This window comes from Gallus gallus, chromosome 2, assembly GCF_016699485.2.
Source record: "Gallus gallus isolate bGalGal1 chromosome 2, bGalGal1.mat.broiler.GRCg7b, whole genome shotgun sequence".
Taxonomy (NCBI): Eukaryota; Metazoa; Chordata; class Aves; order Galliformes; family Phasianidae; genus Gallus; species Gallus gallus.
Window position 1 is genome coordinate 148,877,898 of NC_052533.1, and position 27,925 is coordinate 148,905,822.

Sequence of the window (27,925 nt, forward strand, 5' to 3'; positions counted from 1 at the left end):
TCTTGGCAATTTAATAATTTTATTTTAAATATACTGTAAGAAGGTTTCCTGTTACCACGGAACCCTGCGGGGCAGACCGTGCCATAGGAGTAATGCTGAACGTATCCCACTTGCTGACCTCAAGGAGCTTTACAGCCATCATACATGTGTTGCTTCCTCACTGGCCTCTGACTGTCAGTGATGATATGGAATTAAACAGTGCTTCTATGGTCATTTTTTGGTCTTGAAGGTCCCCAGGATTTTGGGCATGAATTTTCCCATCTTCTTGTCTTTGGCGTCTGTGTCATACTCCTCCTCGCTTTGACTCGTATGCTCATCCTTTTTGCAGAAGACCTCAAACCTGCTGTACACCCTCTTTTCCTTCCGCATGTTCTCCATTTTTTTCAGAAGGGTATCTCTGTCCTCCGATGGCTGCCGCTGCAGATTCCGTTTCTGGCTCCCAAAGCTCTCCGATCTGTGGATGTTGCAGCTCTTCTCCTTCTCAGTTTTCCTTTCCAAGCTCATAGTTGACTTAGAAAGATCAGGATTGCTGGTGGATGGCAGCTGCTTGGCCAGTTCGGCTCTGTTCTTCTGGCTGTTTGCAGAGATTTGTTCCAAGATCACCTTGGTGTCATCACGGAGGTTGCTGCTGTAGAGAATGTTGGCTGTGGATGAAGGAAATCTGCCCTGCGTTGGTTGGCTACTTTTGGGAGGAAGCAGTGTTGCAAATTTATGGTTTTTTTCTTCCTCCCCCAGCATTTCCTGGCAGTCACCCATGGAAGACCTTTTGAGACCCATGGGCTGTTTGTCAGACTTTCCAATCTCAGAATTGGGTTCCTCCTCCAATTTCTTTTCACCTTTGGGGTTCAGAAACTGCTTCAACCGCAGGGATCCTTTTCTTAAGAACTCCATTGTGTTTTGTTCCTGTTTGGAACACTCCTCCTCTGATCTGTTGAGGGAGCTGTCGGATCCTTGGCCTTTAGACAGGTTTTCAATAGCTGATGTGGCACCCGTCCTTACCTGTGGCTTCTTCAGTTCTGCGCTGACCAACTTTTCAGCGTCTTCCTTGAACGTCACTCTTTCCTTCTTTTCTGGAAGAGCCAATTTCTGAGTATCCCCTACAAATATAAGACTCTCCTTTTCTGGAAGAGCAGGTTTGTTCTCCATCGGGTAAAACCGAGACGATAATTTGTCCACTTTAGTGCCCAGATGTGCCAAGGGGTCTTTACTCAATGCATCAATGAGCTGGGGGGTTGACGAAGACATTCCAAATGTTCTGTCTGTCTCCCCATGCATTTTGTAAGTGCTGCAGGAGTCTTTGGACTCCAGAACTCTGCTCTCCAGAATCTTGTATTGCACGGATTTGGTACATTTCTTCTCTGCGTTCTGAGATTCCTCCTGGAGAAAACTGGAAACAGCCTTGGTGTGAGTGACTGTAGCCCGCTCAGCGTCTTTGCCCACAGCTTTGTACTTCTCGAGAAGTTCTGCCACTTTTGATGAGGCGGCCGTCTTTATGGTTTCGTTGTCTTTTGTCAGTTCACTGGACACTTGTTCCTTGTGGATCATCTGAACCTTTTCTACTGTTGTGTTAGGCTGATCCAGTTTCGCAGCGTTGAAAATCAGAGAGGACCTCAGTCTTGAGCTCCTCTGGATCAGGGGATTTATTCTGGTCCTGAAGGCATCTTGTTTCATCATAGGTGCTTCTTCACCTCCTCTTTCGGGATCTGCAAATTCTTTGGCATTTTCAACACCCAGTGACTTGCTATTAAAAGATATAGGGGATTTGAAGGCTGGGATGAGGTCGGTGGGGTGCTTTGTGAGGGGATCCCCAAGAACATCATTATATGCTTCTGATTCCATAGGCATCGGGAGACCTTCTTCTGGTTCTGACTGGTATGCACTGAGGTATGAAGAAATCCTCCAGTTGCGTAAACCTGTTCTATTTTCCTGAGTGCTCTTGTCCTGATCCTGGTCCTCATCTTTGTCTTGTAAGAATAGGCGCTGCTCCAGGCTTTGTTTCTGTGTAGGAGAAGTCTGGCAAATAAATTTCTGTCCTATATTCTGCCGTCTTAGCATCATTCCCATTGGGCCGTTGCCTGCAGGGTTCAGCTGATCAGAGCCATGTCTCACTTCCCTGGAAGAATTTGAAGGCACGTAATCCAGCCTCAGGGGGAAACCCTCCTGTGGAAAACCGGATTCAAGTTCATGGTATCTTGGTCCCTCTCCATAGGGAAGAGGTCCTCCCTCTTCCAATTCATTGAATCCCGGCCTACCACCTCGTATTCTGTCAAAGAATCCCTGGGGTCTGCCAGAAAGGTGGGGGTGTTCAAACTGGTACTGGTAGAACTGATCCTTCTGAAAATGACTAGACTGGATTTTAAATTCATCCATGTTGTTCATGAACATCTGCCTGGCGTACTGTTTAGAAGAAGCAAAATTTTCAAACGTTCCTTCTGCAAAACTGTGTCTCTTAAAAGCATCCAACTCCAACTGCTTGGAACGGAGAAAACCCCGGACGGGGTCCATCTGAGCGTTCTCCATCTCTACCTTTTTGTACATTCGCATGGCTGACCCCTCCACAGTGTGGCGTAACATATCGTCTCGCCTGAAGTTGGACAGGAAGAACCTGTCTGGATCCACTCTGTCCATGAAGGAGGGAAAAAGGTTGTCGTCCCTCTGGAACATGAGGGGTGATTTTTTAGGAAAGAATGGCATGTTATTGCCAAAGGGGGTCATGGCAAATGGGTTCTCTGCCTTTGCCAAGACGTTGGCTGGAGGAACGAGAGGCTCTGACTGCGCGAACAGAATTCGGAACTCCTCATCGAAGCTGGCCACCAGCTCGCCCTGGAAGATGTGTGCGATGCTCCTGTGAATCTTCTCAAAAGACCACATAAAACTACAAAGAGAAGTAAAGATAGTGTTAGCATCAAATAACTCACTGCACTACTCCATGTTTCACCATTTGCTTATCTGAAGAAATCCCAATTTTAATCGCTGGAAGATGTTGCCCAAGGAGGCTGTGGATGCCCCATCCCTGCAGGCATTCAAGGCCAGGCTGGATGTGGCTCTGGGCAGCCTGGTCTGCTGGTTGGTGACCCTGCATACAGCAGGGGGTTGGAACTAGATGAGCATTGTGGTCCTTTGCAACCCAGGCCATTCTATGATTCTATCATTCTATGATTCTATAGTGTAGTCATTAATAAAGAAAACATGGGAAATGGGTAATTCCATACATCTAACTTGCACTTGAAACATAAATGCATACTCCCGGCTCTCTTTTAACTGTTCTGGTTTGGACTGGGTTGCTTGGTTAGAGCTGGTGACACTTTTTTTGAGTTAGGTTTAACACTGCCTCACTTGGAGCAGCTGAAACTGCATTACCCAGCAAACAAACGGCCTATTGTTCAGTGACACTGGGCCATTAACATCACAGGGCTTCTCACCTGTAGTTGCCACTCAGCACCACCATGCAGTCCACCAAGAGGAATTTCTCTTTCACGTGTCCTTTGAAAGACATCCCCGTGCGGCAGTAGTAGGTTGGGCCAGAAACTGTTCTCACCCTTAGGAACTGCAAACCAGACAAGGCTGTTAATTCCACTGCCCCTCTTTTTTCCCCTTACTCTCTTAATGTCCCTCCGGCCACCATTCTTATACTCTAGCACTCGCTGTTCTGTCTGCATGCACAATGGATAAGCAACCCTTTTGATCAGCGTGCTCTTTGCCTTCAGGCCTATACTGTGCCAGGTCTCCTGGCTTCATGTATATATCTCTCCATTCTCTGGCCCAGATTTCCCCTTTCTCAGGTTTTTATTCTCCAATGCATCCCCAGACGAACCCCTCTCAGGATGGGAATTATGGGCTGGATAGGTCTTTAGTTTGCTCACCTCCACATAGTTCAGATTGACTCTGCACTTAGCAGCCGTATCAAGGAAAAGCTGGGAGTTCATTTCATCGAGCAAGATGTACACAGGGACTCTGCGAGCAGCAGCATCCAGCACTTCAAACAGCAGATCCACGTCAGTGAAAACGTCCATGACTATGGCTACCACCTGGGAAAAGAATACAGGGAAGTCTCCAGGGATCCGTGCCTGCCTGTGGCCTCACTGTTCGTGTTCGCCAGCACACAATGTTCCAAAGCTGCACTGTTAAACTGACTCCATTTCAACTTCCTATTCAATGGGCTCCAGAAGTGGAAATGGATTTGTTATCTGACGTGTGTATTGTGTATATGAGGTGCAAAGTTTATATGCACATATGTCTATATGTATATAGGTACATATGTATATATGTATATATGTATATGAGGTCCAAAGTGAGCAAAACCCCTCACTGCCACTGATCATTCCCTTTCTCATCAGTGCAGTGGTCACAACAGGCATTTTCTGGTCACAGAACTACACTGGCAGGTGTCAGTGACCTGCCTGGCCATCACCCCCTCACCCTCTCCAGCACATTTGTCATTTTTTAAATAAATTCCTGGCCAATGCTGAACCAGCTGCTGTAGGGCCACCTCTAAGTGCTGCTGGTAACTTTTGAAGGAGCTTGTAATTGTAGCTTTGACAGCAGCTCCAGAAAACAAGACCTGTGAGTGTCAGCTGGGGGAGCTGGGGCTGCTTAATCTGAAGGGAAACCCCTCATCAGTCCCCATAACCACCTGAAATGACTCCATGGTTCAAAGCTCTGTAGGATTTCCCTATCCTTTCCAGCTCTTATCAGTGTATGACAACACCTGGAGGGAAGGAGTAAGGAAGATGGAGCGAAACTCATCTCAGTGTTACCCACTGAAAAGACACAATGGACGCACACTGAAATGCACTCACATAGAAGAACTTCTTACTGTAAGGGTGACTAAAGATTAACAACAGGGTGCCAAGAAAGACAGCAGCCTCCACTCCTGGAGACACTCAAGGAAATGCCCTCAGTAACCTTCTCCAATTGACTGAGCGAGCAGAGGGGCTGGACTGGATGACCTCCAGAGGTCCCCTTCTAACCCTGGCTACTCTGTGATTCTCTGAACTCTTGCTGTACTTTACTGTGGCCTTACACAGTTTTTCTCTGGTCCAGAGAGCAGAGACCAGCTTGGATGAAATAAACAACAGCTTTAGAATCAACCTCCTTCTCTGCCAGGTCCTCAGAGCAACACAAAGGACCTCAGCAGGACAGGACGCATCCTTTCACACACTCACTTGGTCTTTCTGCTCTCGGACTCTTTCATGCCTCACCTGCTGAGCAGCTCGAATCATCCTGCGAGCCTCCTCCTTAATGCTGGGGTTGTCGGGGGGCGGTGGCTGCACGAGGGTCGTCACTTCTGTTCCTCTGAACCCAAAGACCATGGGCCAGCCGAGGTCAAGCTCCGGAACAGCGAGGTCCGAGTTCATGGGCCAGTACGTCCCAGAGGACCCATCCACGTCATTGTCACCTGCTGTGTCCGTACCGCCTTCCTGGTTGGCATACTGGGGTTTCTGAAGGTTCTGTAGGATGTGATCCACCTCTGAGTTGCAAAGAAAATCCGGGGCTGCCTCCTCTGCCAGAAAGCGCTCATAGCTTTCTTTGCCCTCCTCGGTGAGTATATCCAGAGCCAGGCGGTAATATTCCTTATAATGGGGGGGAAGGTAGTTGGGGTCAAGTGGGTTGTCCCCCTGCGAGGAACTTTGTGATCGGCGAGCCATGAGTGGAGGGAGAGCTGTAAGAGAGAACAGCCAACAATGAGAGCAGCGATGGCAGCAGGTCCACTTCAATGGCACATCTGTCCTCACGAGGAAAGGCGAAAGTTGTGGGGTCCTGATGGCAAAATCAAAGGAGAAGAGAAGATGTCAGAGAAGCACAGAACCACAGAATGGCCGGAGTTGGAAGGGACCCCAGGAGTCACTGGGCTCCAGCCCTGCTGCCACAGGCAGGAGTGCCAACCACCAGACCGAATAGCAGCAGGGTGCCCAGGGACCCATCCAGCCCCATCCAACCTGGCCTTGATCTCCTCCAGGGATTTTATTATCCTCTTATTTTAATCTTTGTATTTTTTTCTCTGAAGAACAATGCTGCTGGTTATTACCTGAATGCCACTGAAGCTCATTTCCAAGTGCAAAATAATAATAATAATAATAAATTACTGTGCATAATATGGTAGCCGATGCAAAATGCACATGCAGGTCTACAGATGTCCCCACTGAATCCTTAGAAACTGTTTTAATGTCACCTCAATATGTGAATAGAAGCAAGGGAGTGCAGGCAGGTATGAGGGCACCATGCTGCTGTATGCTCAGAAGGCCTCATGAGACCCATGAAGAAATAAAAACAAGGCGCACGACTGCTTCTTCAATCTCCTGGGGTTAAGGCTGGGGAAACCTGAGCTAACCGATTTGGTATTTTAGTGACGTGCCTACAGGGAACCTATTGCTTCAGCCTTGAGACAAACCTGACTGTAAGCAGATTTTGAGAGAGAAGCTGATTGTGGCAGAAATGCAACTCACATAATGGTATCTCACTGATCCGAAAAGAGCTCCACAGATCTCTGGCTTCCTACCCTCCACTACAATGCCAATGCCTCTGGGGCTCCATCACTGACACATCCACAGGGGCTTCCTCACAGATAGAAAAAAGAGCATGGCAGCCATGACTGCTCACGTAAAGCCGCCTTCGTAGGGCTGCCAAGCACAGAGGGTGGAAGGAGCTCCTGTTTTCAACACCATTCAGTGCAGAAATGATTGCCGTGGTTGTGGGAGGAAGAAAAGAAGGCTTCAGGACTATACTATAAAATGGGGACCACTAAATACCTCCATTTTGCTGTGCTCAAGTCACCTCTGTGCCTGCTCTTAACTATGCTGGAAGTGCCTTAACCCCCCGTTTTAAGGAAACGCTCCCAAGGCTCAATGCTTTCTTGGGCTGACGGCCTTTCCTGGATTCACAGGCTTCCTGAACCAGACCACAACCTCAAAGCAATGAAATCACCAACACTTCATACAGCATCACCCTCATTCCTCTTCTTGTCTTTGACACACTCCACTCCAGTGATACAAAACCCTCAGTCACACCATGCTGCTGGAACGTAATGCCTGAACTCCGTGCCCCGTGGAGCTCCACGAGGGTCTCATGGGCTGTGCTGGAGGCTGTGCTGTTCAACCTACGCAGACATAATCCATAACGGGTGTGAACAGTCATGCAGGTGAATGCCTGACAATGCTAGCTTGGTCTGAGCTGCAAAAGCAAAAAAGGAAGAGAAAACAGAGGAAGCTCGTGATATTGACTTGGCAATAAAAATGGCAAAGAGAGTTAAATGTTGGTAAAGTGATTGAGCAACCTTAATTCTGCACTGTATCGATTAATATTTCAGTGCCGTCATAAATCAAGAAGGCAAAAATGGATATTAAAAGGAAAAATGTCAGCTGATCCAAAGCTTCATTCATTGAAGAATACGGGGCTAGAGGGAACTTAAAACCTGGACGTGCTGCAAATGTGGAAGTCTCATCCTCGCATCTCCAAAAGACAGTTATGAATGCTAAGTACAATTCCTCAGCCCGGAGAAGAGGCCCACACAGTGTGAGCAGGGATGGATGGCTGCTGGCTCCTCCACTACCGGCACTGAAAGGCTTTCCAATGACACCAGCAGGCAGTGGTTTCACATTGGACATCAGGAAAGCTTTCCCAACTGCTCTCACTGCACAGAACGCCTTCCCAAAGGATGCTATAGCCATTAATGTATGGCAAGCCTTCAAAAAGCAAATGGACATCTCCACAGATGGAAAGAAAACCCTCCAAAGGCCATTAAAGGTATCACTGTGGACCACAGGAGATCTCTGGGGAAGCACTGCCACACTTCCCTATGCATCCCTGCTTGCTATGCTTGGTAAGAAAATATCACATTGATATCATAGAATCACAGAATCCTAGAATGGCCTGGGTTGCAAAGGACCACAACACTCATCCAGTTCCAACCCCCTGCTGTGTGCAGGGTCGCCAACCAGCAGACCAGGCTGCCCAGAGCCACATCCAGCCTGGCCTTGAATGCCTCCAGGGATGGGGCATCCACAGCCTCCTCGGGCAACCTGTTCAGTGCGTCACCACCCTCTGGGGAAAAAACTTCCTCCTCATATCCACCCTAAACCTCCCCTGTCTCAGTTGAAAACCACTACCCCTTGTCCTGTCACCATCCACCCTCATAAACAGCCATTCCCTCTCCTGTTTATACACTCCCTTCAAGTACTGGAAGGCCACAATGAGGTCTCCCCGCAGCCTTCTCTTCTCCAGGCTAAACCAGCCCATTTCCCTCAACCTTTCCTCATAGGAGAGCTGTTCAGCCCTCTGATTGCCAACGTGTGGCATTGCTTCTCATCTGAGTTTGGCTCTTTCGTTACTTCCAGCATTACTGCATCCTAGGATGAAGAACTGCTTTCACTTCCACATTGCATCCAGCTGTACTGAAATGCACACATGGATCTACCTAAAACTCTGACTCTCAATGCATAGCAATTAATGTTTCACCAGGATTTACAGTTCCTGATTGCTGACAAAGGCCAAGTATCTCTGAGTCAAGAACTAATGAATGAATAAAATAGCTTTAGACAGGTCTTTTTCAAACTAAATTCCCACTTATGTCTAAACTGCAGAACAAAAAACTAGCAGGATACATCCCCATGCAAATCACGAGCTGATGCTAATAGCAATTCTGCCCATCATAAACTGTGGGTGTGTAAGGTGGCACTTCCACCCACGAGGTCAGAATCACTGGTGAGGTACGTGTGTATCACAGCAGGCACTGTGTGAGGCTCAAGCTGCTAAGTGCTGCTGGACCTGGGCTGGACTCCTATGCAGGGCGAAATGGGTACATGAGGCAGGGTAACAAATAACCAGGTGAGGATGAATGATGATGACACAGCTTGGCTGTAAGGGTGGTCTCAGTGCTGGTGCTGCAGTGGCTGAAGTGGTCGTGGTGGGGCTGAGGAGGTGGCAATGGCAGTGGGTGACAGCACTGCTGCCTTGGGCGGAGAGATGGCTGAACAGCTGCAGCTTGGGAAGGGGAGAGTACACAAAGTTGGACACAAAGACATGCTCTTCTCCTTGAGAGCAGACCTGCGGGGAAGGACCTGAGGATCCTGGGGGGCGAGGAGCTGCACATGAACCAGCAGTGTGTGCCTGCAGCCCAGAAAGCCAACTGTGTGCTGGGCTCCATTAAAACAGGGGTGGCCAGCAGGGAGAGGGAGGTGATTGTGCCCCTCTATTCAGCTCTTGTGGATGTCCCATCCCTGAAGGCATTCAAGGCCAGGCTGGATGTGGCTCTGGGCAGCCTGGTCTGCTGGTTGGCGACCCTGCACACAGCAGGGGGTTGGAACTGGATGAGTGTTGTGGTCCTTTGCAACCCAGGCCATTCTATGAGGAAAACTGCCTGCTTTCTCAAGGCATTGGTCAGCGCCAAGACTTGCTGGGCCCCTGTATCTCTGGTGGGCAACAAGAAATGCCTGAGGCAGCTGCGAGCAGAAGAGACAGGCAATGCCTGGTCAGAACCCTCTCCCACCATCTAACAACTTGTGGTAGGGCAGGAAGCAAAGGAAGGCTGAGCGGGGCCGTTGGCAATGGAGGGAGGCACTGAGGTCACCTCAGGCTTTGTGCTGTCAATAGGAACAAGAAGGAAGTTTCAGTGAGCAACTGACGGAGTATAGTTCTGAAAAAGTAAAACTGTTTTTGTGTTCTTTAAGCTGAAGGCAAACACAGAGCTGGAGGAATTCCTGTAGGGCTGAATACAGAGATCACAGCTGAGCTGGGACAGCAGCCCAGGAGGGTTGGCAAGGAGGCTGATGAGACAAACAGGGACGGACATCTGCATCCAGTTGTGCTGCCACAGCAAAAACAGCCTTCCAGGAGGGCGTTGCCTCTGCACATACGTGTTGGAAGCTGTCATTTCTCTGCGTGTGCTTTAAGGAGTGCCAGCTGAGGCTGGGAAAGCCACGGGGTGTCTGCTTGGCTCTGCGGGCTGGGCGCAGGGCGCGGTGCAGCCGCAGGGCAGGCACTGAGCAGGTCTGTCAGCACAGCCTGGGACGTTCAGGGGGCCACCGGCCCTCCTGCTGCTCTGTACACACCATTGCCCACCTGGCAGCAGGACAGCAGCACAGGGCTGGGTGGTGACCCCAGGGATCAGAGCTGGGCCCACAGCACAAAGCAGTGGGGCTGGGTGGGGGCCAGGGAGGAAGGGAGGCGGCTCCCCACGTCACCTTTACCTGTAAGAACAGAGCCAGAGGGCTGCAGCAAACACCTGAACTGGATCACACCAAACTCTGGAGCGTCACCGGTCCCGCAGCTGAGTAACGAGGCAGGAAAATCCGCACCGTCACCCCGCTGCGCTCACGGGGTGAGAAGTGGGGAGGGAGACGCTGTGTCCTCTGCCGGGCAGCTCCTTCTAGGAAGGCAGTGCTGAGGAAGCACCATCAGACCCTGTGTGCACAGCAGCTGCCGCGTGCTGGGCGTGCCATTCCTGAGCCTGCCTGGTAAGGCTCTGCCATTCAGCTCCTCACGGCCTTCAGGTGCTGTTAATGTCTTCAAAAGCAGATGCACAAATCTGAGAGCTGTGGGAAAAAAAACACAACAGAAGTTATGGATCTGCCACCGTAAGCCTGCATGCTCCAGAGCTACCATGATAGAAGGGCGGTCCCTAACAAAGTGGGTACCAGGAATTAGGAGTAGCGGTGTTTGACCCCTGTGCTGCTCCCAAGGAGAGGCAGCAAAGCTGTAAAAGAGTGCTCTTTTCTCTCCAGAAGTCGTCAGATAACCCAGAATGAAAGTGTGAGGACATTCCAAAGTCAGCACACTTTTGGGATGCTTCCCCTCTCCCCTCCGTGCAGACCAGGCACACAGCAGCATGTCTGTCTGGAAGCAGATCACACAGCCCCAAGTAGGAGTTCTCTTAAATATCCTGCAGCTCTTAGGAAAAAAATAACGGGCCTCTGGAGAGCAAAAGCAGCAGGGCAGGTCCTGAGGGGTGCCTGGGAGGCATACGGAAAGATGGGGTCCCATTGCACAGGCAATGCAGCTGCTGGTACATGAAATGGAACAACTGTGTGCACCTCGTGGTTGTGCAGAATGGCAAATAGGCTGATACAGATTGAGAGTGCGTCATAGAATCACAGAATGGCCTGGGTTGCAAAGGACCACAGTGCTCATTGAGTTCCAACCCCCCCTGCTGTGTGCAGGGTCGCCAACCAGCAGCCCAGGCAGCCCAGAGCCACATCCAGCCTGGCCTTGAATGCCTGCAGGGATGGGGCATCCACAGCCTCCTTGGGCAACCTGTTCAGTGCGTCACCACCCTCTGGGTGAAGAACTTCCGCCTAATATCCAACCTAAACCTCCCCTGTCTCAGTTTAAACCATTCCCGCTTGTCCTGTCAACAGCCTCAAGAGCAACTGGTTGTGTATACATCCATAAGGAAGGATCACTGTGGCCTCTGGGCCCAGTGAGTATCTGAAAGGGTTGAAGTTTCTGTATAAAAGGAGACAAAGCTCGAGCAAATGAACATAACAATAATACTCTGATTGAGGACTACAGGCTTTACACACTAGAATAGGTTGCCCAAGGAGGCTGTGGATGCCCCATCCCTGCAGGCATTCAAGGCCAGGCTGGATGTGGCTCTGGGCAGCCTGGTCTGCTGGTTGGCGACCCTGCACATAGCAGGGCTTGGAACTCAATGAGTACTGTGGTGCTTTGCAACCCAGGCCATTCTATGAGCCAGCGATTGTACAATTCTATGAACATCATTTTATCCATTGTGTCCAACACATCTGCCAACACGACTGCCCAGGCCAAAAGGACGCGCTGCAGGCAGGGATTTGCTCCTGCAGTGATAATGTAGTGATATTCTATAGGACAGCCTTCCTTACAGCTACTGGAGTGGAATCACAGAATCACAGAATGGCCTGGGTTGAAAAGGACCACAATGATCCTCTAATTTCAACCCCCTGCTGTGTGCAGGGTTGCCAACTACCAGACCAGTGGTTTCCAGTTAGCAATTAGCTTAGAGTGCTTTCTAGTTAGCAGCTGTTAGCACTCATATGGCTAGAAAAGAAGTTAAGTGCTATGTAAGGAGATGCGATATGCTTTCTATGCTTCTGCATGCTGCAGAATTGGCTGCCATTCATTAATTTCCCAATCAGCAGCAGCAGCTGAATGGCTTGCATGAAGAATGCTGCTTCTCTCCACGTATCCAACCAATACTGACTATTTGCATTGAACCTGCATTTGAACCCAAAAAGTACGAGGAGCTTCTGTGAAGAACCACCCCAGTGTTAGCACTGCCACTATCCTGTGCACTTCCTCCAGCTTCTCACATGCTGCTATTCCACAATGAGCACAGCCCATGTTTACATGGCAAAAAATGCACAGAATGAGCAATTCACTTTCAAAGCACTTTCCTGTCCATGTCAGCAGCAGAGAAGTCAGCTGCAGCTTCAGATGTTACACTGATTCACATATTATCAGGGTAAGCATGAGCTGATCAATGAGTACAGTCCTACAAAAGTGACTTCGGTGCCTCCTGGGCAGAAACTGCTACAAATGGTAATGCACCGTGATGCAGCAGAACTACAGCTTTTGGATTCCATGTACTTCTGCAGATACCCCCCTGCCCTGCCCACCTCTGCAGGTACCCCCCTGCTCTGCCCACCTTGCAGACTTCATCTCAGCTCTGCCTGCATTCAGCCCATGTATTCCTGGGGTTTTATCTCCACTGGGAACAGCTGTATGAAACCTGCAGAGCTCTGCAATACCAGCTCAAATTTGGTGTAAATTAAGATACCAACTCCTAGGCTGCGTCTCCTGCTCTAGGTCGAATAAGCCAACATTTGATGGCTAATTCCCCTACAGATTAGATGAAAATAGGAACATTCCACTGATGGCTAATACTGGTTTTTCACCATGAGGTTTCCAAGATACTTTTTTTTTTTTTTTTTTTTTTTTTTTTTTTTTACTATTATCTCTTAATAAGAAAGGATATGAAGATGCTTGGAAGCAAGCAGAGGAGGGTAACAAACCTGGGGATGGGATTGGAAGCCATGTCCTGTGAGGAGGGGCTGAGCAGCCCCGGGCTGCACAGCCTGGAGAAAAGACGGCTGGGGGTGACCTCACTGCTCCCTGCAACAAACAGAGCAGCAGGGATGGAGAGGGAGGCATTGGCCCCTTCTCCTATGTGTCCCTGTGCACTGCAGGGCAGCTGACATGATGACCTTTAATGGTCCCTTCCAGGCCTAAGGATTCCATGATTCCATGATGAGCAAGGAGTCTATGATGAGCAGTTCCTCATTCTCCATTAAACCTGTGGCAGCTGTCAGGCAGGAGGTCCAGAAAGACCGAACTGAAGATGTTCAGCAGAAGTAGGGCAGGGAGACAACTCTGTGAGATGGACAGCCCAGGTGGGACCTCACTTATAATTCACTGACAAAGGCTCTCATTCAACGTAGATGCAAATGTTTGCTTTTATGCCTTTGTTCTTCTAATGAGAATTTACTGCAACCCTTCTCAGATTTCCTGAATCCAGAGTGACAAACATCATCACATGTGACTGTATGCCCTGCAGGGAAGGACCTGGGGGTCCTGGGGGGCGAGGAGCTGCACATGAGCCAGCAGTGTGCACCGGCAGCCCGGAAGGCCAACTGTGTGCTGCGCTGCATTAAAACAGGGGTGACCAGCAGGGAGGGGGAGGTAATTGTGCCCCTCTACTCAGCTCTTGTGGATGCCCCATCCCTGGAGGCATTCAAGGCCAGGCTGGATGTGGCTCTGGGCAGCCTGGTCTGGCGGTTGGCGACCCTGCACACGGCAGGGGGTTGGAACTGGATGAGTGTTGTGGTCCTTTGCAACCCAGGCCATTGCAGGACTCTGATTCTATGATCCAGGAATTGAACCACATACACTCATATCATTCAGCTCCTCCGGCTTCAGCAGCTGTAAGCAGCACTGTGACAAACGATCTGCCCAAAAAGAGCTGCTGACCATCCCTCCCTCCATCCCTGTGCCACGTTCTGAAGGAAGACCCTTAGCACCAAAGCGATAAAACCTGTGCTGAAATAGCAGGAGGGGACTGGAAGGATGAAGTACACAGGAATACTGCCCCTGCACTGAACAAGAAGGCAAAGGCCCCGTTTGATCCCACCAGTACGACCTGGCCACTGTTCTAAACTCGATTTCATGAGCAGAACGCAGCAGCATGGGACCCAAGAATCCCATTCAGGCCATTAAGCATGCTGGCTAATACTGCTCATTAACCTGCCCTGCAGTCCCTGTTGTTTTAGAGATACCCAAGCAGACGTAGCAGGCAGAGAGAGAAACAATTCCAAGCTCTTTTGAGCCCTTCACCGTTTGATAAACTGAACATAAATAAAGTGCAAACAATCTACAAGGAGGGGAGCAATTCAGGTATCTGCACATGGGTTTAATGCCACCTGAGATGCCCACAGGCACCTTTCCTGGCTTCCAGCTGCTGGCTGAGAAAGGCTGAGTCTCTCACAGGGCTTTGTGCCACATCTGCCATGTTTCAGATCCCCCAGGGTACCCTTCTAAGTCAATAAAATGGACTGTGTATGCAATGAGCTCCATCCAATACAGACACTTACATTTGGTCACGAGTGGCTCGAAGTTGCCAGGCAGAAAATACATTTCTTGATTTCATAGAATCATCCTAGAATGGCCTGGATCTCAAAGGCCCACAATGCTCATTGAGTTCCAACCCCCTGCTATGTGCAGGGTCAACAACCACCAGACCAGGCTGCCCAGAGCCACATCCAGTCTGGCCTTGAATGCCTCCAGGGATGGGTCCTCACAAGAGCCAAGTAGTGAGGCACAATCACCTCCCTCTCCCTGCTTGCCACCCCTGTTTTAATGCAGCCCAGCACACAGTTGGCCTTCCGGGCTGCAGGCGCACACTGCTGGCTCATGTGCAGCTCCTCGCTCCCCAGGACCCTCAGGTCCTTCCCTGCAGGTCTGCTCTCAAGGAGATCTTTCCCCCCCGTCTGTATCAACACCTGGGAATAAAGGCTCTGGGCTGCAGCAGTGCCCAGGAGGGCTGATGGCAATTCTGGCTGCATAAGAAATGGCGTATTTAAGGTAAAACTGCTTCCCTACTCCTGATTTCACATCTGTGTATGTTGACCTTCATCGGCCTTCAGCTCATTGCTTACTCTGATAGCTGTTGGGCTTTGAGATGTTGTTGAGATGCAGTCTCCTTTTTCTATCTATGGACTCTTAATGAATACCTGTATAGACTACATGTTCTGATGCATCAGTTTGCCAACTGACCCAAGGTGCTCTGTATGGGTGCCTTCTACTTCCGTATCTAACAGCTTTGTTAGTGCTCTTCTTTCACCGATCAACACATGAGAAACACATCCCTGACATGTTGGGGTATCTGTTCAGTATAAACCTATCTAATTGTCAGCATTTTATGGGCTGATTTGGGTCTCTATGAACTTAATAATTTAAAGTGTGCAATTCCATTTTGCAGTGTCTGTTGCATGGTCAGAATCACCACTTCCTTTTACCACAAAGTACATGAAGGGGACCATTCAATTATCTCATGCAGTACTGCAAACCATTGGCTTAGCACCAACTACTGCCAGCCACTGATATCAGCCCTGAATGCTGCAGCTCAGCATTGCACTCTCATTCTATCTGTAGCTGTGGTTGTTCAAGGAAGATGGAAAGCCCTACATACAATTATATAGCTGTGCCGTGAGGAAATCCAACTGCCAGGTGCTTCAGACAAGACCTCACTACGAGCAGTAAAGCACCTCTATTTCAGTCTATAGGAGGAGAAGCAATAGCCATGGCTAGCAGGCAGCACACAGCCCCACTCCATGGACGTTCTGACTGCTGGGAGCCAATGGAGCAGTGGGCAGAGTGCAGAAGGGCCGATCCAGAGGGTAAACAAGAGCACACCAACCCAGCACCCTGCACAGCCCAGGCACTCATACACACCTCCCAGCCCCTGCGTTTAAATACATGCATCAGCTGGGTGCTACTTTAACAACACTACACAGCTGCGAGCCCCCATCCTCTTAGCAACTGACTTCAGCCATCAGACACCTTTCCTCAGCGACACTGAATCTCATTTTGAAGTCAAATTAATCCTCACCTTCCAACCTTAACTGTCCCAGTGCCTCCATTAGCAAGGCAGGAAGATTACCCAGTGCCACATCTGTGTCTGTTCCAGTGCAGCATGCCTCACTTTGGAGCTCTGTCCATGCTAAACCCAACAGCTTCTGTTGCTCCTTGGCCCTGGACAATGTTTGTGGCTTTCTGTCACGAATTCTTTGGACTTGCTCTCAAAATGCCATTTGTTTCTGCATCATGATACCAGAACAAAGAGAAGTGCCCTACTGGTGCCTTTGTCTTACGCTGCACATCACAGCAAAACGGCTCACTGTTCAGCCCTAACCCCCATTCTGCATTTCGGTGTACTGTTCTTCATCCTAAAATACACTTCATCAGATTGTGAGGTTGCATTTACTGATATTTACCATCCACTAAAGCTTTATGCTGTCACTGCACCTCACCAGGACTGCTTAGTGATGACCCGACCATTTCAGCATCCTGCTGAGCAGCAGCAGGCAGACCCCACTGTTGGGACGTCTGCTGTCAATGAGCATCAATACCTTCTCCTTAATGACCAACAGCAGCCCAACAGAAAACCTATTAGCATAACACAGGATTTCTAATCATATTTCAGAAAGCGAAAGTGGCACTTTAAATTACTAGGGAAAGTCGGGGCTTATTGTAATAGATATACTCACACTATCGCCAACGAAAGCTGTTTATACCCCAAAGGGCATACAATTGTACGAATAACCCTGCACCAGCAGCACGTGGCTTCATTTGCATTATTCTGGCTTTTCAGCAGGGTTGGTGAGGTTTTGTTCCAGAGTTACCTGCATTTCTCTCTGGATTTAATGATTCCAGTATTATCACTTCTATGGGAAGAGGTTGCCCAAGGAGGCTGTGGATGCCCCATCCCTGCAGGCATTCAAGGCCAGGCTGGATGTGGCTCTGGGCAGCCTGGTTTGCTGGTTAGCAACCCTGCACATAGCAGAGGGTTGGAACTCAATGAGCACTGTGGGCCTTTGCAACCCAGGCCATTCTGTGACTCTATGATTATCTTCATAAAACTTTGTGACAGATCTTATCAATGGCCTTCTGCAAGCAATCTGCTTTTATACATGAAACGATTGTAGCATACTCATCTAGCTAATAGCTGGTAGAGTATGGACTCACCATGCAATTAGTGTGAAGCAAGCTATGTTTGTAGAAATCCCATGACAATGCCTGCCATGCACTTTCCTTGCCACGAGTGAAAGGCTCTGCAATGGAAGTGAACTGCAGTGCCCTGCGCTCACCACAGGGTATCTACACACAGGCAGCCCTGCAAGAGGCACTCTGATGACACACCTCACTATACAGGGCTTCTGTGGGTGGCCACGTCCTTAATCTGAAACTGTATTTGAAATAACACATGTCAAGCGATTTTCTCTCATTAAATTGCTATGATGACTCTTCCTCATATGAACAATGTTGATTTAGGTCATAATGCTCCATAAAGATGATGATTTTCCCAATCCCATTGCATACAGTATACTATACTTGGTACTCCTTAGCACGAAAGGTCTTTACTTTATGGCCTATCTAAACAAAGAGTCCCCAGATGTTCAGTATCCAACGTTCACTCTCCCTGCCTGAACCTCCCCCCCCCCCCCCCTTTGCTGTATGTTTCTGAAATGGGATGACCGTGGGAGAACAGAACATGAAATCTGCTGTATGGGATCAGATCAAATATGCTGGTAGTCCAGAATCCCATTTCCAGAAGGATCTAAGAGTCGATAATCTGGAAAACACACAGAGATAGGATGAGCATTCACGCTCCACCAGCCTCCCTGACTCCATTGTAGCTCCTTGAGGCACATGAACATCCTGAGCCAGATATGCTCTAATAGCTTCAAAGGATTTTGCTATCACAAACTCACAGTTTCCCTAAATCCATTTACAATCTCAGTATCTACAGCAGCCACAGGCAGAAGTTCTGCAGCTCAGCTACAAACAACAGCCTCCTTTGCTTTGGAACCCACTGCCCATTCTTTTTTTTTTTTTGCTCTGGATAGGAAAATCAGTACCTACTGAGCCTCTCTGTGCCACAGTGATGGCACACATCAATTCAACCACTGCATTCCTAGATGGACAACACCACCTCATTCAGCTGTTTCTTGCATGCTGTGTCTCTGGCAATGCTCTGGTTGAGTCCCTCCCCATTATTCTCTTCTCCCGTAACATTTTTGGAAGCTGTGGGATTGGAGCTTCATGATGAGGTGAAGTACAGCTTCATATACAGTGCTACCATCACAGAATCGTACCCACAAGGATCCCTGAGTCCAACACACGGCCCCACACGGAACCACTCCAAACCCCAAACCCAATGTCTGAGTGCTGTCCCAATGTCCCTGACCTCCAGCATCTCAGGGCATTCCCTCTGCTCTGGGGAGCTGCTCCATGCCCTCTGGTGTAGAACCTTTCCCTAACACAGACCCTGCTGGCCTCTTTGAGAGGAAGCCATTGAAGCAATGGGCCTCCCTCAGTCTCCTTCTGGGCTGAACAAACCAAGGGACCTCAGCTGCCCCTCATACAGCTCTCACTCCATACCCTCCCCATCTCTGCAGCCTTCATTTGGATGCTCTCTAATAGTTTTATGTCCTCCTTATGCCATGGCACCCAAGGCCGTACACAGCACTCGAGGTGAGGCCACACCAGCACAGAGAAACCCTTTCCATTCTGTTCCTTTCATAACATTGCATTTGATTTTGGACTGCTACGGAGCAAGGAGCATCCTGCTAATGAGTAAGACAGGATTACTAATTTCTTCTTAATTTCCTTTCAGTTCTTCCATTTCTGAGCTGTCCCAGCAACAAGCAACTGATTTCCCTGAATCCCAAGTGGGGACAGGCAAACACCCGTGCTGCTTTGGTGCCATTTTCAGTTACAGCAAAAGGTTTTGGCTGGGAGTCAGATAGATGAAGTATCAGCAACCATTAAATGGATCCTTGCTTAAGAAGCTCTCATAATCTAAACCACATTAAAGATGGCAAACAGATGAGAAAGATATCCAAGAGGTGCAAAGGAACAGGGAGATGTGCAAATTTAGCACTGTATGCATCATGTGCTGTGCAACGAAGTGGCTTGTGAGCACTACGCTACAGCCAGCTTCTACAGGGAGAGGAGGAAAACAAAATTTGGATGGAGTTTCGTAACATCAGAACTATCACCATGCCCAAATAAAAGCAACTTGCGTGACACAGATGAGGAGTCCCATTGGGAATATCACGCTCCACCACTGAGGGCGTGTGGAACAAGAGGGCACAGCTGTGAATTCATTTGTTCCAGAGATTCTAGACCATAGATTTCCTTTATCCTTTGATAAAGCAGCACACTGGCTGCCATCTCCCACTTTCTGTGCTGTCACACAGAACTGGTATCTCACGGAGCAAAAGGCTGGCACTGATTCACCTCGTCCTCTCTCCTCTTGTGCCAGCTGCCTTCTGGAACTTCTCAGCACTTCATGCAGTTCTCTGCCCTCCTAAGCAATCACTTCATAAAGCTTACACATTTCGGTATCAAAAGCACCAGTCATTAATGAGAACCTTACCACTGCAGGTAATGAATGAACCCAAACTACAAATCTGAGTTCTTCCCCATGAAATTCCTCCTCCCGGTCCACGAGAAGAGGCAGTAATGAACACAGACAGGGACAGAAGAGGGCAAGATACAGAAGTATTCAACACACTGCTCCTCAGAAGGTGCTACTTAGCACATTAATATAGCACAGATGTTTCTGTACAGGAAGAAGCTGAAGGAGAAGGCAGACTTTGTAGCTGCTTATGAACAACCCCTCCCATGCTCAGGGGCAGCAGATGAAGGAAAGCACAAAGGAGCTTGCTGAAAACCTGACGAGTGGGAGATGAAAGCAGATAAAATGGGCTGATGAGAGGCAAGATCTCATCTCAGTAGAGAAGGTCTCCCCCACCCATCTGCTCGGCCTTTCCCAAAGACACTGCAGTGGTTGTACCTCTGTAGGTGATCCCTGCCCTCCTCATGCAGAACACACCGAATCCTACAATGGCCTGGGTTGCAAAGGCCCACAATGCTCATTGAGTTCCAACCCCCCCTACTATGTGCAGGGTCGCCAACCAGCAGACCAGGCTTCCCAGAACCACATCCAGCCTGGCCTTGAACGCCTGCAGGGATGGGGCATCCACAGCCTCCTTGGGCAACCTGTTCAGTGCGTCACCACCCTCTGGGGGAAAAACTTCCTCCTCATATCCAACCTAAACCTCCCCTGTCTCAGTTTAAAACCATTTCCCCTTGTCCCTACATTGGCAGGGGAGAAACAGGAGGAAAGGAGCGCGCAGCTCTTCATTCAGTTACCAGGGGCTGTTCTGAGGAGGGAGTCTCCAACGGAACCTTCCTCTGGCTCTGTTCACATCGGTGTAATTGGGAGTACCTTTATCAGTTTGATACTCATCAGAAGTGCTCTGTTTTGTGATCCACTGAAGCTATCAGACCAGAGAACGCTGCCCACTTCATAGTGAGAGCAGCAGGAGGGGATATGGGCACAGCCTGCACGTATCTCTGCAGAGACAAACGTTCAGTCATAAGGACACGTTTAATCTTAGGCAGAGGAGGGGAAAATAACAGAAGACGGACATAAAGTTCTCATTTTACCTCTAAACTAAGAGCAGAAACTAAATATATAGATGTAGAGCTTGTTAGCTTGTGCTTCATTTGATACCTCAAATACAGAGACACAGAATGATTTGGGTTGGAAGGGACCTTTAAGACCATGTAGTTCCAACCCCTGCTATAGGCAGGGACAGCCCCATCCAGCCTGGCCTTGAGTGCTTCCAGGGAGGACATCCACAGCCTCCCTGGACACACTTCCATGGAGTTTTGCTATTTCCGTAAGAGTAGTGTGAAATTCCAGTCTCAGAAAGCCAGACAGTGGAGGATCACGACGAGGCCACAAAGTCCTGCATTTAAACAGCTACCAAAAAGAGACCCACATCTTTCTTCATTCTCCCAAATGAAATGTCAGGCATGAATCAAAACCGAATGGAGATGGACTCTATTTCTCCACCTAAGCAAAAGGAAGCTGGCTCGATGTTTCCCTTCCGTCTGCTGCTGCTTCATGCCAGCCCTGGTGATGCCTCAGCACCTCAGGCAGCTTTATCTGCCCTTGCAGTGCTGACTGCAGTGCTTGTTGCGACGCGTTCTGCCTGCACAGCGAGTTCCCACTCTGCCTCTCTCAGGTGATGCCTTCCCTGGCTGGACCTGCTTCTCTGCTTCCAGACACTCCCAAAAGCCGAGGCCTTCACAGCACTCCATGCACAAGCAGATGGGATTGCCTGACAAGCAGTGGCTGTTCCATACTGGTTGGAAATTGATCTCTGCCCGAGACCCTATGCTTATGTGCAAGTATATGCACAACTTCCCGGGCTTACACACCTTGGTTTTGTTGCCTGGGTACTGACAAGAGGAAAGGGCAACCCAAAATGATTCACTTCTGCCTGACAGACTCCCAGCCCCGCCGCACCACCACTTCACGCCATCAGCATGTGAGGGACTGCCAAATTCCAGTGAATGATTGAACCAAAGCCATCCTGACTGCCTTCAAGGGTACATCCTGGAGAACAGTGGAAAGGAGAGGTTTCTCAGCTGTGATCCCAAAGGAGCGAGTGGGCCACAGCTGGCTCCTGTCAGACAACATCCCTTACACCTCTGTATGACGGGCAGTGAAGAACTGCCAGGTTCCCAAAACACCCCGAACCTTCAAAGCTTAGAAACAAATGATTTACAAACGTGCCTTTGGCTTGATAAAGACGGGAGAACAGGCTGCTCATTTCCTGTGAGAGTAACTCCTAGGAGAGCACAGCAATGCCTACGGTCCAACTACTTGGGCTGGCATGGTAACAGGGCACAGAAAACGCTGGCTTGCTCTCAAGGAAATGCTGCATTGGATAGAAGAGCGGGAATGGATCTGCCTCCTGGAATATGGTTCAAGGTGTGTTTGGCTCTTCAGTTCTGCACCGTGCAATGGATGGATGGATGGTGCTTTCTAATCCTGCTGTAGCAGACCACTGACAGCGACAGCTATGCTTGTCCCTTCCAGGACCTTCTCCTGTATGCTCTTCTCAGCTAAGGATTTTACTCCTACCCAGAAAGGATCTCTCAGCTTAAGGCCTCTCACTTGCCAGTCTCACAGTGATCCGCATGGAGCACTGTCAGTTTTCAATGCACCCCAGGACTTGCTGGGTTAGAAATGACAAACTGCCATGGAGATTTCACACGAGCTATAGCAAAGGATGCTGGATCACAGCCCTCTTCCCATCTCCCTGTCTGTATTTTCTGCTGAAGTCTCTCAGTGCTTTCATTCTAAGGTTCTCTCGGCTGTAGGCTCAATGCCTGCATTGCTGTTGAAGTTTCTGTCTGGTAGATAACAATAGGGAATCTGTTACTCCTGTCACAATGTTGTGTGTATGCAACCCCAGGCTTCCACTTGTGGTCATCTGATCAGCCCCTGCTGACAGCCCCACATCAAAACACCTGAGCAAATGGGAGCCCACTCTTTGCTCTGGGTGGTTTTATGTGAATCACAGCCATCATTTTAAAAGACGCTGTGTCTGTCTGCTGTGGTTCACGAATTCCATTGTACCTGGAGTCGCAGCTACCAGACAACAAAATGCCTCAATCATTAATTCGGTTCACCCACTGAGCTTCTGGAGATAGCAGCTTGGTCTCCCAGACTGCACACATGTTCTGCTGCACCTTATGAACCAACGTAACAAAGAAAGCATCCAAGGCGAGCAGTAAACAGACTGCATGCTACCAGCCAGCAGTAGAACAGAGCTGGGAACCTTTCAGCACTGCTGAGTGCCTCCTGGACTCCCACTCACCTCTGCCTGTCAGTGCAAAGGATACCTGAAAATACCAACTGCTGCAGAATCAAAATGAACCGTTCAGTCAGAATCACAGAATGGCCTGGGTTGAAAAGGACCACAATGCTCATACAGCTCCCACCCCTGCTATGTGCAGGGTCGCCAACCAGCAGACCAGGCTGCCCAGAGCCACAGCCAGCCTGGCCTTGAGTGCCTGCAGGGATGGGGCATCCACAGCCTCCTTGGGCAACCTGTTCAGTGCATCACCACCCTATGAGGGATAAACTTCCTCCTCATATCCAACCTAAACCTCCCCTGTCTCAGTTTAAAACCATTCCCCCTTGTCCTATCGCCATCCACCCTCACAAACAGCCATTCCCCCTCCTGTTTATACGCTCCCTTCAAGTACTGGAAGGACACAATGAGGTCTCCCCGGAGCCTTCTCTCCTCCAGGCTAAACCAGCCCAGTTCCCTCAACCTTTCCTCATAGGGGAGGTCCAGGGGATCCTCCTATGGGGCAGTGGAAGGGCAAAGGAGAAGAAAAGTTACATGTAGTAATTTTTCCTGTGAAGTGGTTATTGTGAAAGTATTTCAGCTTGTCAGTCTTAACTCTTATGCAATAGTAAAGAGCATGCACTGGCACAGGCAGTCGCTGGGGCAAAACAATACTTAGAGCTACTGCTGTGTGCTGAGACGGACTGCAAACTGAGATTCTGCATGTAAATGGGTCCTCTGCAGGGAGGTTACCTGACGAGAAAGCGATGCTTACGCCAAACTCACTCTCTTCCAGTCAGCCACAGAATCATAGAATCCTCAGAGTTGGAAGGGACCCTTAAAGGCCATCTGGTCCAGCTGTCCTGCAGTTTACAGGGCCACCACAGCTACAGCAGGATGCTCAGAGCCTGGTCCAGCCTCACCTTGAAAGCCTCCAGGGATGGGGCACCCACCACATCGCTGGGCAACCTGTTCAGTGCCTCACCACCCTCACTGTAAAACATTTTTTCCCTATATCCAACCTAGATCTACACTCTGAGCTTGAAGCCATCTCCCCTTGCCCTATCACCACAGACCCTGCTCATGACTCTGTCCCTTCTTTCCTGTGGCTCCCCTTTAGATACCGACAGGCCACCCTCAGCTCACCTCGCAGCCTTCTCTTTTCTCCATATTGCGCAGCCCAGCTCTCTCAGCCCATTCTTGGTGGAGAGCTGTCCCATCCCTGGGATCATTTTTGTGGCCCTTCTCTGGATGCTCTCCAACAGCTCCACGTCTCTCCCGTGCTGAGGACCCCACATGTGGATGCAGTGGTCCAGGTGAGGCCTCACAGCACAGAGCAGAGAGGCAGGAGCACCTCCCTGGATCTGCTGGCCGTGCTGCTTTGGATGCAGCCCAGGATACGGCTGGCTTTCTGGGCTGTGAGGGCACAGTGCTGGCCTCCCATCCACCATTACCCTCAGGCCTTTTTCAGCAGGGTTGCACTCAATCCTTTCATCCCCCAGCTTGTATTGGCAATGGGCACTGCCTCAACCCAGGTGCAATATCTGGCACCTGGATTTGTTGAGCCTCATGAGGTTCACCTGGGCCCACAGCTCACTCCCCTTCCTTGGATTGTTATTTCCTGAGAATATGTATAAGTTCAAGAAAAGGCCCAGTAACGTATGGTGCAATTTGGAGGATAACTGCATGCAGCCCTGGGCCTTCACTACCCCCCACATTCTAACTGATATTTTAGAAAACAACTCTTCTTCGTCAAGGTTTGCCAAATGGGGCCTGAAAAGCAGCCCCAAAGTGTCCCCCTTATTCATAAACTGAAAGAAGTCCAACCCTGCAAGGTTTGCTGGTAAGTTTCAGTTGTTCAGAACAACTGCCTGAGCCACGAGGCAGGGCAGAGAAGCGTCTGCCTCCTGAGCTGTGACCCCTCTCTGCTACCCTCACACCATACTCTGCTGTGACATTTTCACTTTTTCCTTTGACGTGCAGTTTTCCCTACAGCCACACAACGAGCATTACCTTCTTCTCCCGCAGCACACTGCTATTTGCACTGCCAGACAACAGCAGGCACGCCTCTCTCAATCATTCCAACACAACTCTGTAGCTCAGACAAATGGAGGCCAGGCTAACATGAAAATAACGTCGTGTCCCCAAGCTGCAGACCTGTGCCAGTTCCAATGGGATGAAGGGATGCTGCCTTGGCTCTGGTCTGCTTCTCTCTTTACTCTCACCCAATGGAAACACATGCTGCTGTAGACTGTGCAAAGTGATCCTGGTCACCAGGGTTCTGCACTGCATTTGCCACCGCTCTGCATGGAGGCTGATTTGCTGCTTGCATGTCTGTCCTCTATCACAGCTAAGCTTATTGCAGCTTTCTCAAATTATCTACTTTCAGCAGAAGGTTTTTATGGGCGCTTCTTCCCCTCTCCAAGTGCCTCCTCCTCTAACCGTTGTATATGATAGAGAACCTGGGTCCTGGGGCCAGACAAAGGCCATAATTGAACTCCATTGACTCCATTGACTGCAGTCAATTTAGAGTGCTGAGAACACAAAACCTTCTCCTTCCTCCCCACACACACAGAGTTCAGTCAGACAGGCTCACATCTGTGGAAAAAATGAGTTATACGCGCGTGCGAATGTGCCCATACACCTCTGCCTGTGCCTCTACATGTACGTGCATGAATGTCTGCGTCGCTGCTTGCAGGCCATGCTGGCAGACAGCTATACACCCATGCATGCAGTGTGAGCACAAAGTAGGCATGGGGACATTGAGCCTCATGAGATGTTCCCTGGCTCTCTGCCTTCTGCAGGGCTCTTCCAGCCCTACTATCACACACCGGCCCAGTATCTGGAGCACACAAGCCTACATGCAGGCAGCGATTGGTGACCCTGCACACAGCAGGGGGTTGAAACTAATGATCACTGTGGTCCTTTTCAACCCAGGCCATTCTATGATTGTATGACTCTATGACTGTGGAGGCTCCCACCCTGGAGGTGTTCGAGGCCAGGCTGGATGTGGCTCTGGGCAGCCTGGTCCGGTGGCTGGTGATCCTGAACATAGCAGGGGAGTTGAAACTAGATGAGCACTGTGGTCCTTTTCAGCCCAGGCCATTCTATGATTCTATAAGGGTTTGCCACCCCAAGAAAAGGACAGTTCTGACTCCGTGGGAAGCCGAGTTAGGCTGTGAGATCTCTTCCCAAAGACAGAGCTATGTTTGAAACATCCTCTCCTTGGGTTTTTCTCCAAGAAGATGGCACAGGTCACCTGAGCAAGAGACCTGTGGGTCCCTTTCCTCACGAGCCACAACACCGTCTGTGCTGCGGCACTCTCCCTCCCACATCACCTCTCCCATTTGGAGGCATTCAAGGCCAGGCTGGATGTGGCTCTGGGCAGCCCGGTCTGGTGGTTGGCGACCCTGCACGCAGCAGGGGTTGGAACGAGATTATCACTGTGGTCCTCTGCAACCCAGGCCATTCTAGGATTCCACAATGATTCTATGATTATGGCATCCTATGGATCCCTATGGCACCCTACGGGTTCTCTGGGCAGCCTAGTCTGGTGGTTGGTGACCATGCACACAGCAGAGGGTTGGAACTCAATGAGCATTGTGGTCCTTTCCAACCCAGGCCATTCTATGATTCTGTGATCTGCTTAGACTCTCCTCCTCCCCCTTCAGTACTCACAACCTGTGCCTCTGAGCCCACCGAGCACCATCTCCCACCTGCACAAAGCCCCTGCCGCAAGTTCTGAGCGCCCAGCCCAAAGCAGAGGAACAGCAATGGCCCTCCCCAGCCCCTGCCCACCGCTTCACACCACCATTTGGGTACCCCAGGAGCTCCAAACTTCTCCTACCTTCCCAGGGGTGCCAGGCAGGTGGCGGGTCGTACTCTCAGCTGGCTCTGTGCTGCCCTGGACGTGCCTGCAGCCTGATTCACGGGCACCTCCGAGCCTGCAGGATCAAGCTCCACCCAGGGCAGAGGGTGAGTAAGAGCGAGAGAAAGGCAAACTCCGGAGAGTTATTCCCTCCCCGGGATTGCAGGGGAGCCAGAGATAAGGGCTGCGCATTCCTGAGCCGCGGGCGGCCTCTCCCTTCCGTCTGCCCCGAGCCTGTCGGACCTGCTCGGGCCTGGCGCTGGGAGCGGGCCTGGCGCTGAGAGCGGGCCCGGCGGTCCATTGCAGAGGAGCACAGCTGGGCCCAGGCATGCCGCAGCCCGGCTCTGGCACAGCGGGTCTGGGCTCGGCAGGGCCTGGCCATGCTGTGGGCCCGTGCTGGAAGGCCTCTGGTGTGCGGTGCAGCTGGGCTGATGCAGGAGCACCACAAAGCAGGGCCAGCTCTGAGGCCTCCCTCAGTAGAGCACTGTGCACCTGAGGCCTTACCCACCCCCACCCCCCCATCCCCAGGAGTGCTCCCAAAGGCCCCATAAGGCCTTATAAAGGTGCAGTACAGCCAGGCTGATGCAGGAGCAGCACCACAAAGCAGGGCCAGCTCTCAGGCCTCCTCCTCCCTCAGCAGACCAGCCTTACCCCCCCACACCTCTCCCATCCCCAGGAGTGCCCCCCAGAGGCCCCTGCGGCCTTCCAAACGTGCCCCTCCCACACGGGAATGCCCTCCAAGGCAACCTGAGGCGGTACCCCCCCCACCGTGAGCCCACCGCGGCACCGCCCCCCGCCCCACAGAGGGCTGCCCAACCGGCCCGGCTGCCGGCAGAAAAAGGGTTAAGCGAGATTCCCCACAGCCCCGGGCGTGGCAGCTCCTGTTATGTCGCCTTTCATGTTCTATCTCATTCAACTTGGCCAGCTCCGCGGCTGCCGTGTGCCGGGCGGTGCCCGGGCTGCGGGAGGGCGCGGCGGGAGGCGGCGCGGCGGTGACTCAGGGCGGGCGGCCCGGTTCGGGCGGGGCGGGGCGGGGCGGGGGGCGCGGCCGCCATCTTGGGGAGCTGGGGAGTCGGCGGGCGCTTATGGGGCGGCGGGAGGGCTGAGGGGGGGTGGGAATGGGGATGGGGGTGGGTTGCGAAGGAGC

General features: G+C 50.6%; 1 protein-coding gene across 2 annotated transcripts; it reads right to left on the reverse strand.

The window, feature by feature from the left end:
* FAM83H (family with sequence similarity 83 member H) lies at positions 1–26,856 on the reverse strand. 2 transcript variants are annotated; one of them, XM_015283249.4, is made up of 6 exons: positions 26,758–26,856; positions 10,185–10,529; positions 5,202–5,662; positions 3,864–4,028; positions 3,423–3,547; positions 1–2,875 (listed from the first exon to the last, which is right to left on the reverse strand). In XM_015283249.4, the coding sequence occupies exons 3-6, from the start codon at positions 5,646–5,648 to the stop codon at positions 211–213; spliced, it is 3,402 nt and encodes a 1,133-aa protein (XP_015138735.2). In that variant the 5' UTR covers positions 5,649–5,662; positions 10,185–10,529; positions 26,758–26,856; the 3' UTR covers positions 1–210. The 2 variants fall into 2 exon arrangements, with proteins under 2 accessions (XP_015138735.2, XP_025003997.1); XM_025148229.3 differs by having other exon boundaries at positions 5,202–5,760.
* Positions 26,857–27,925: the final 1,069 nt, after the last annotated feature.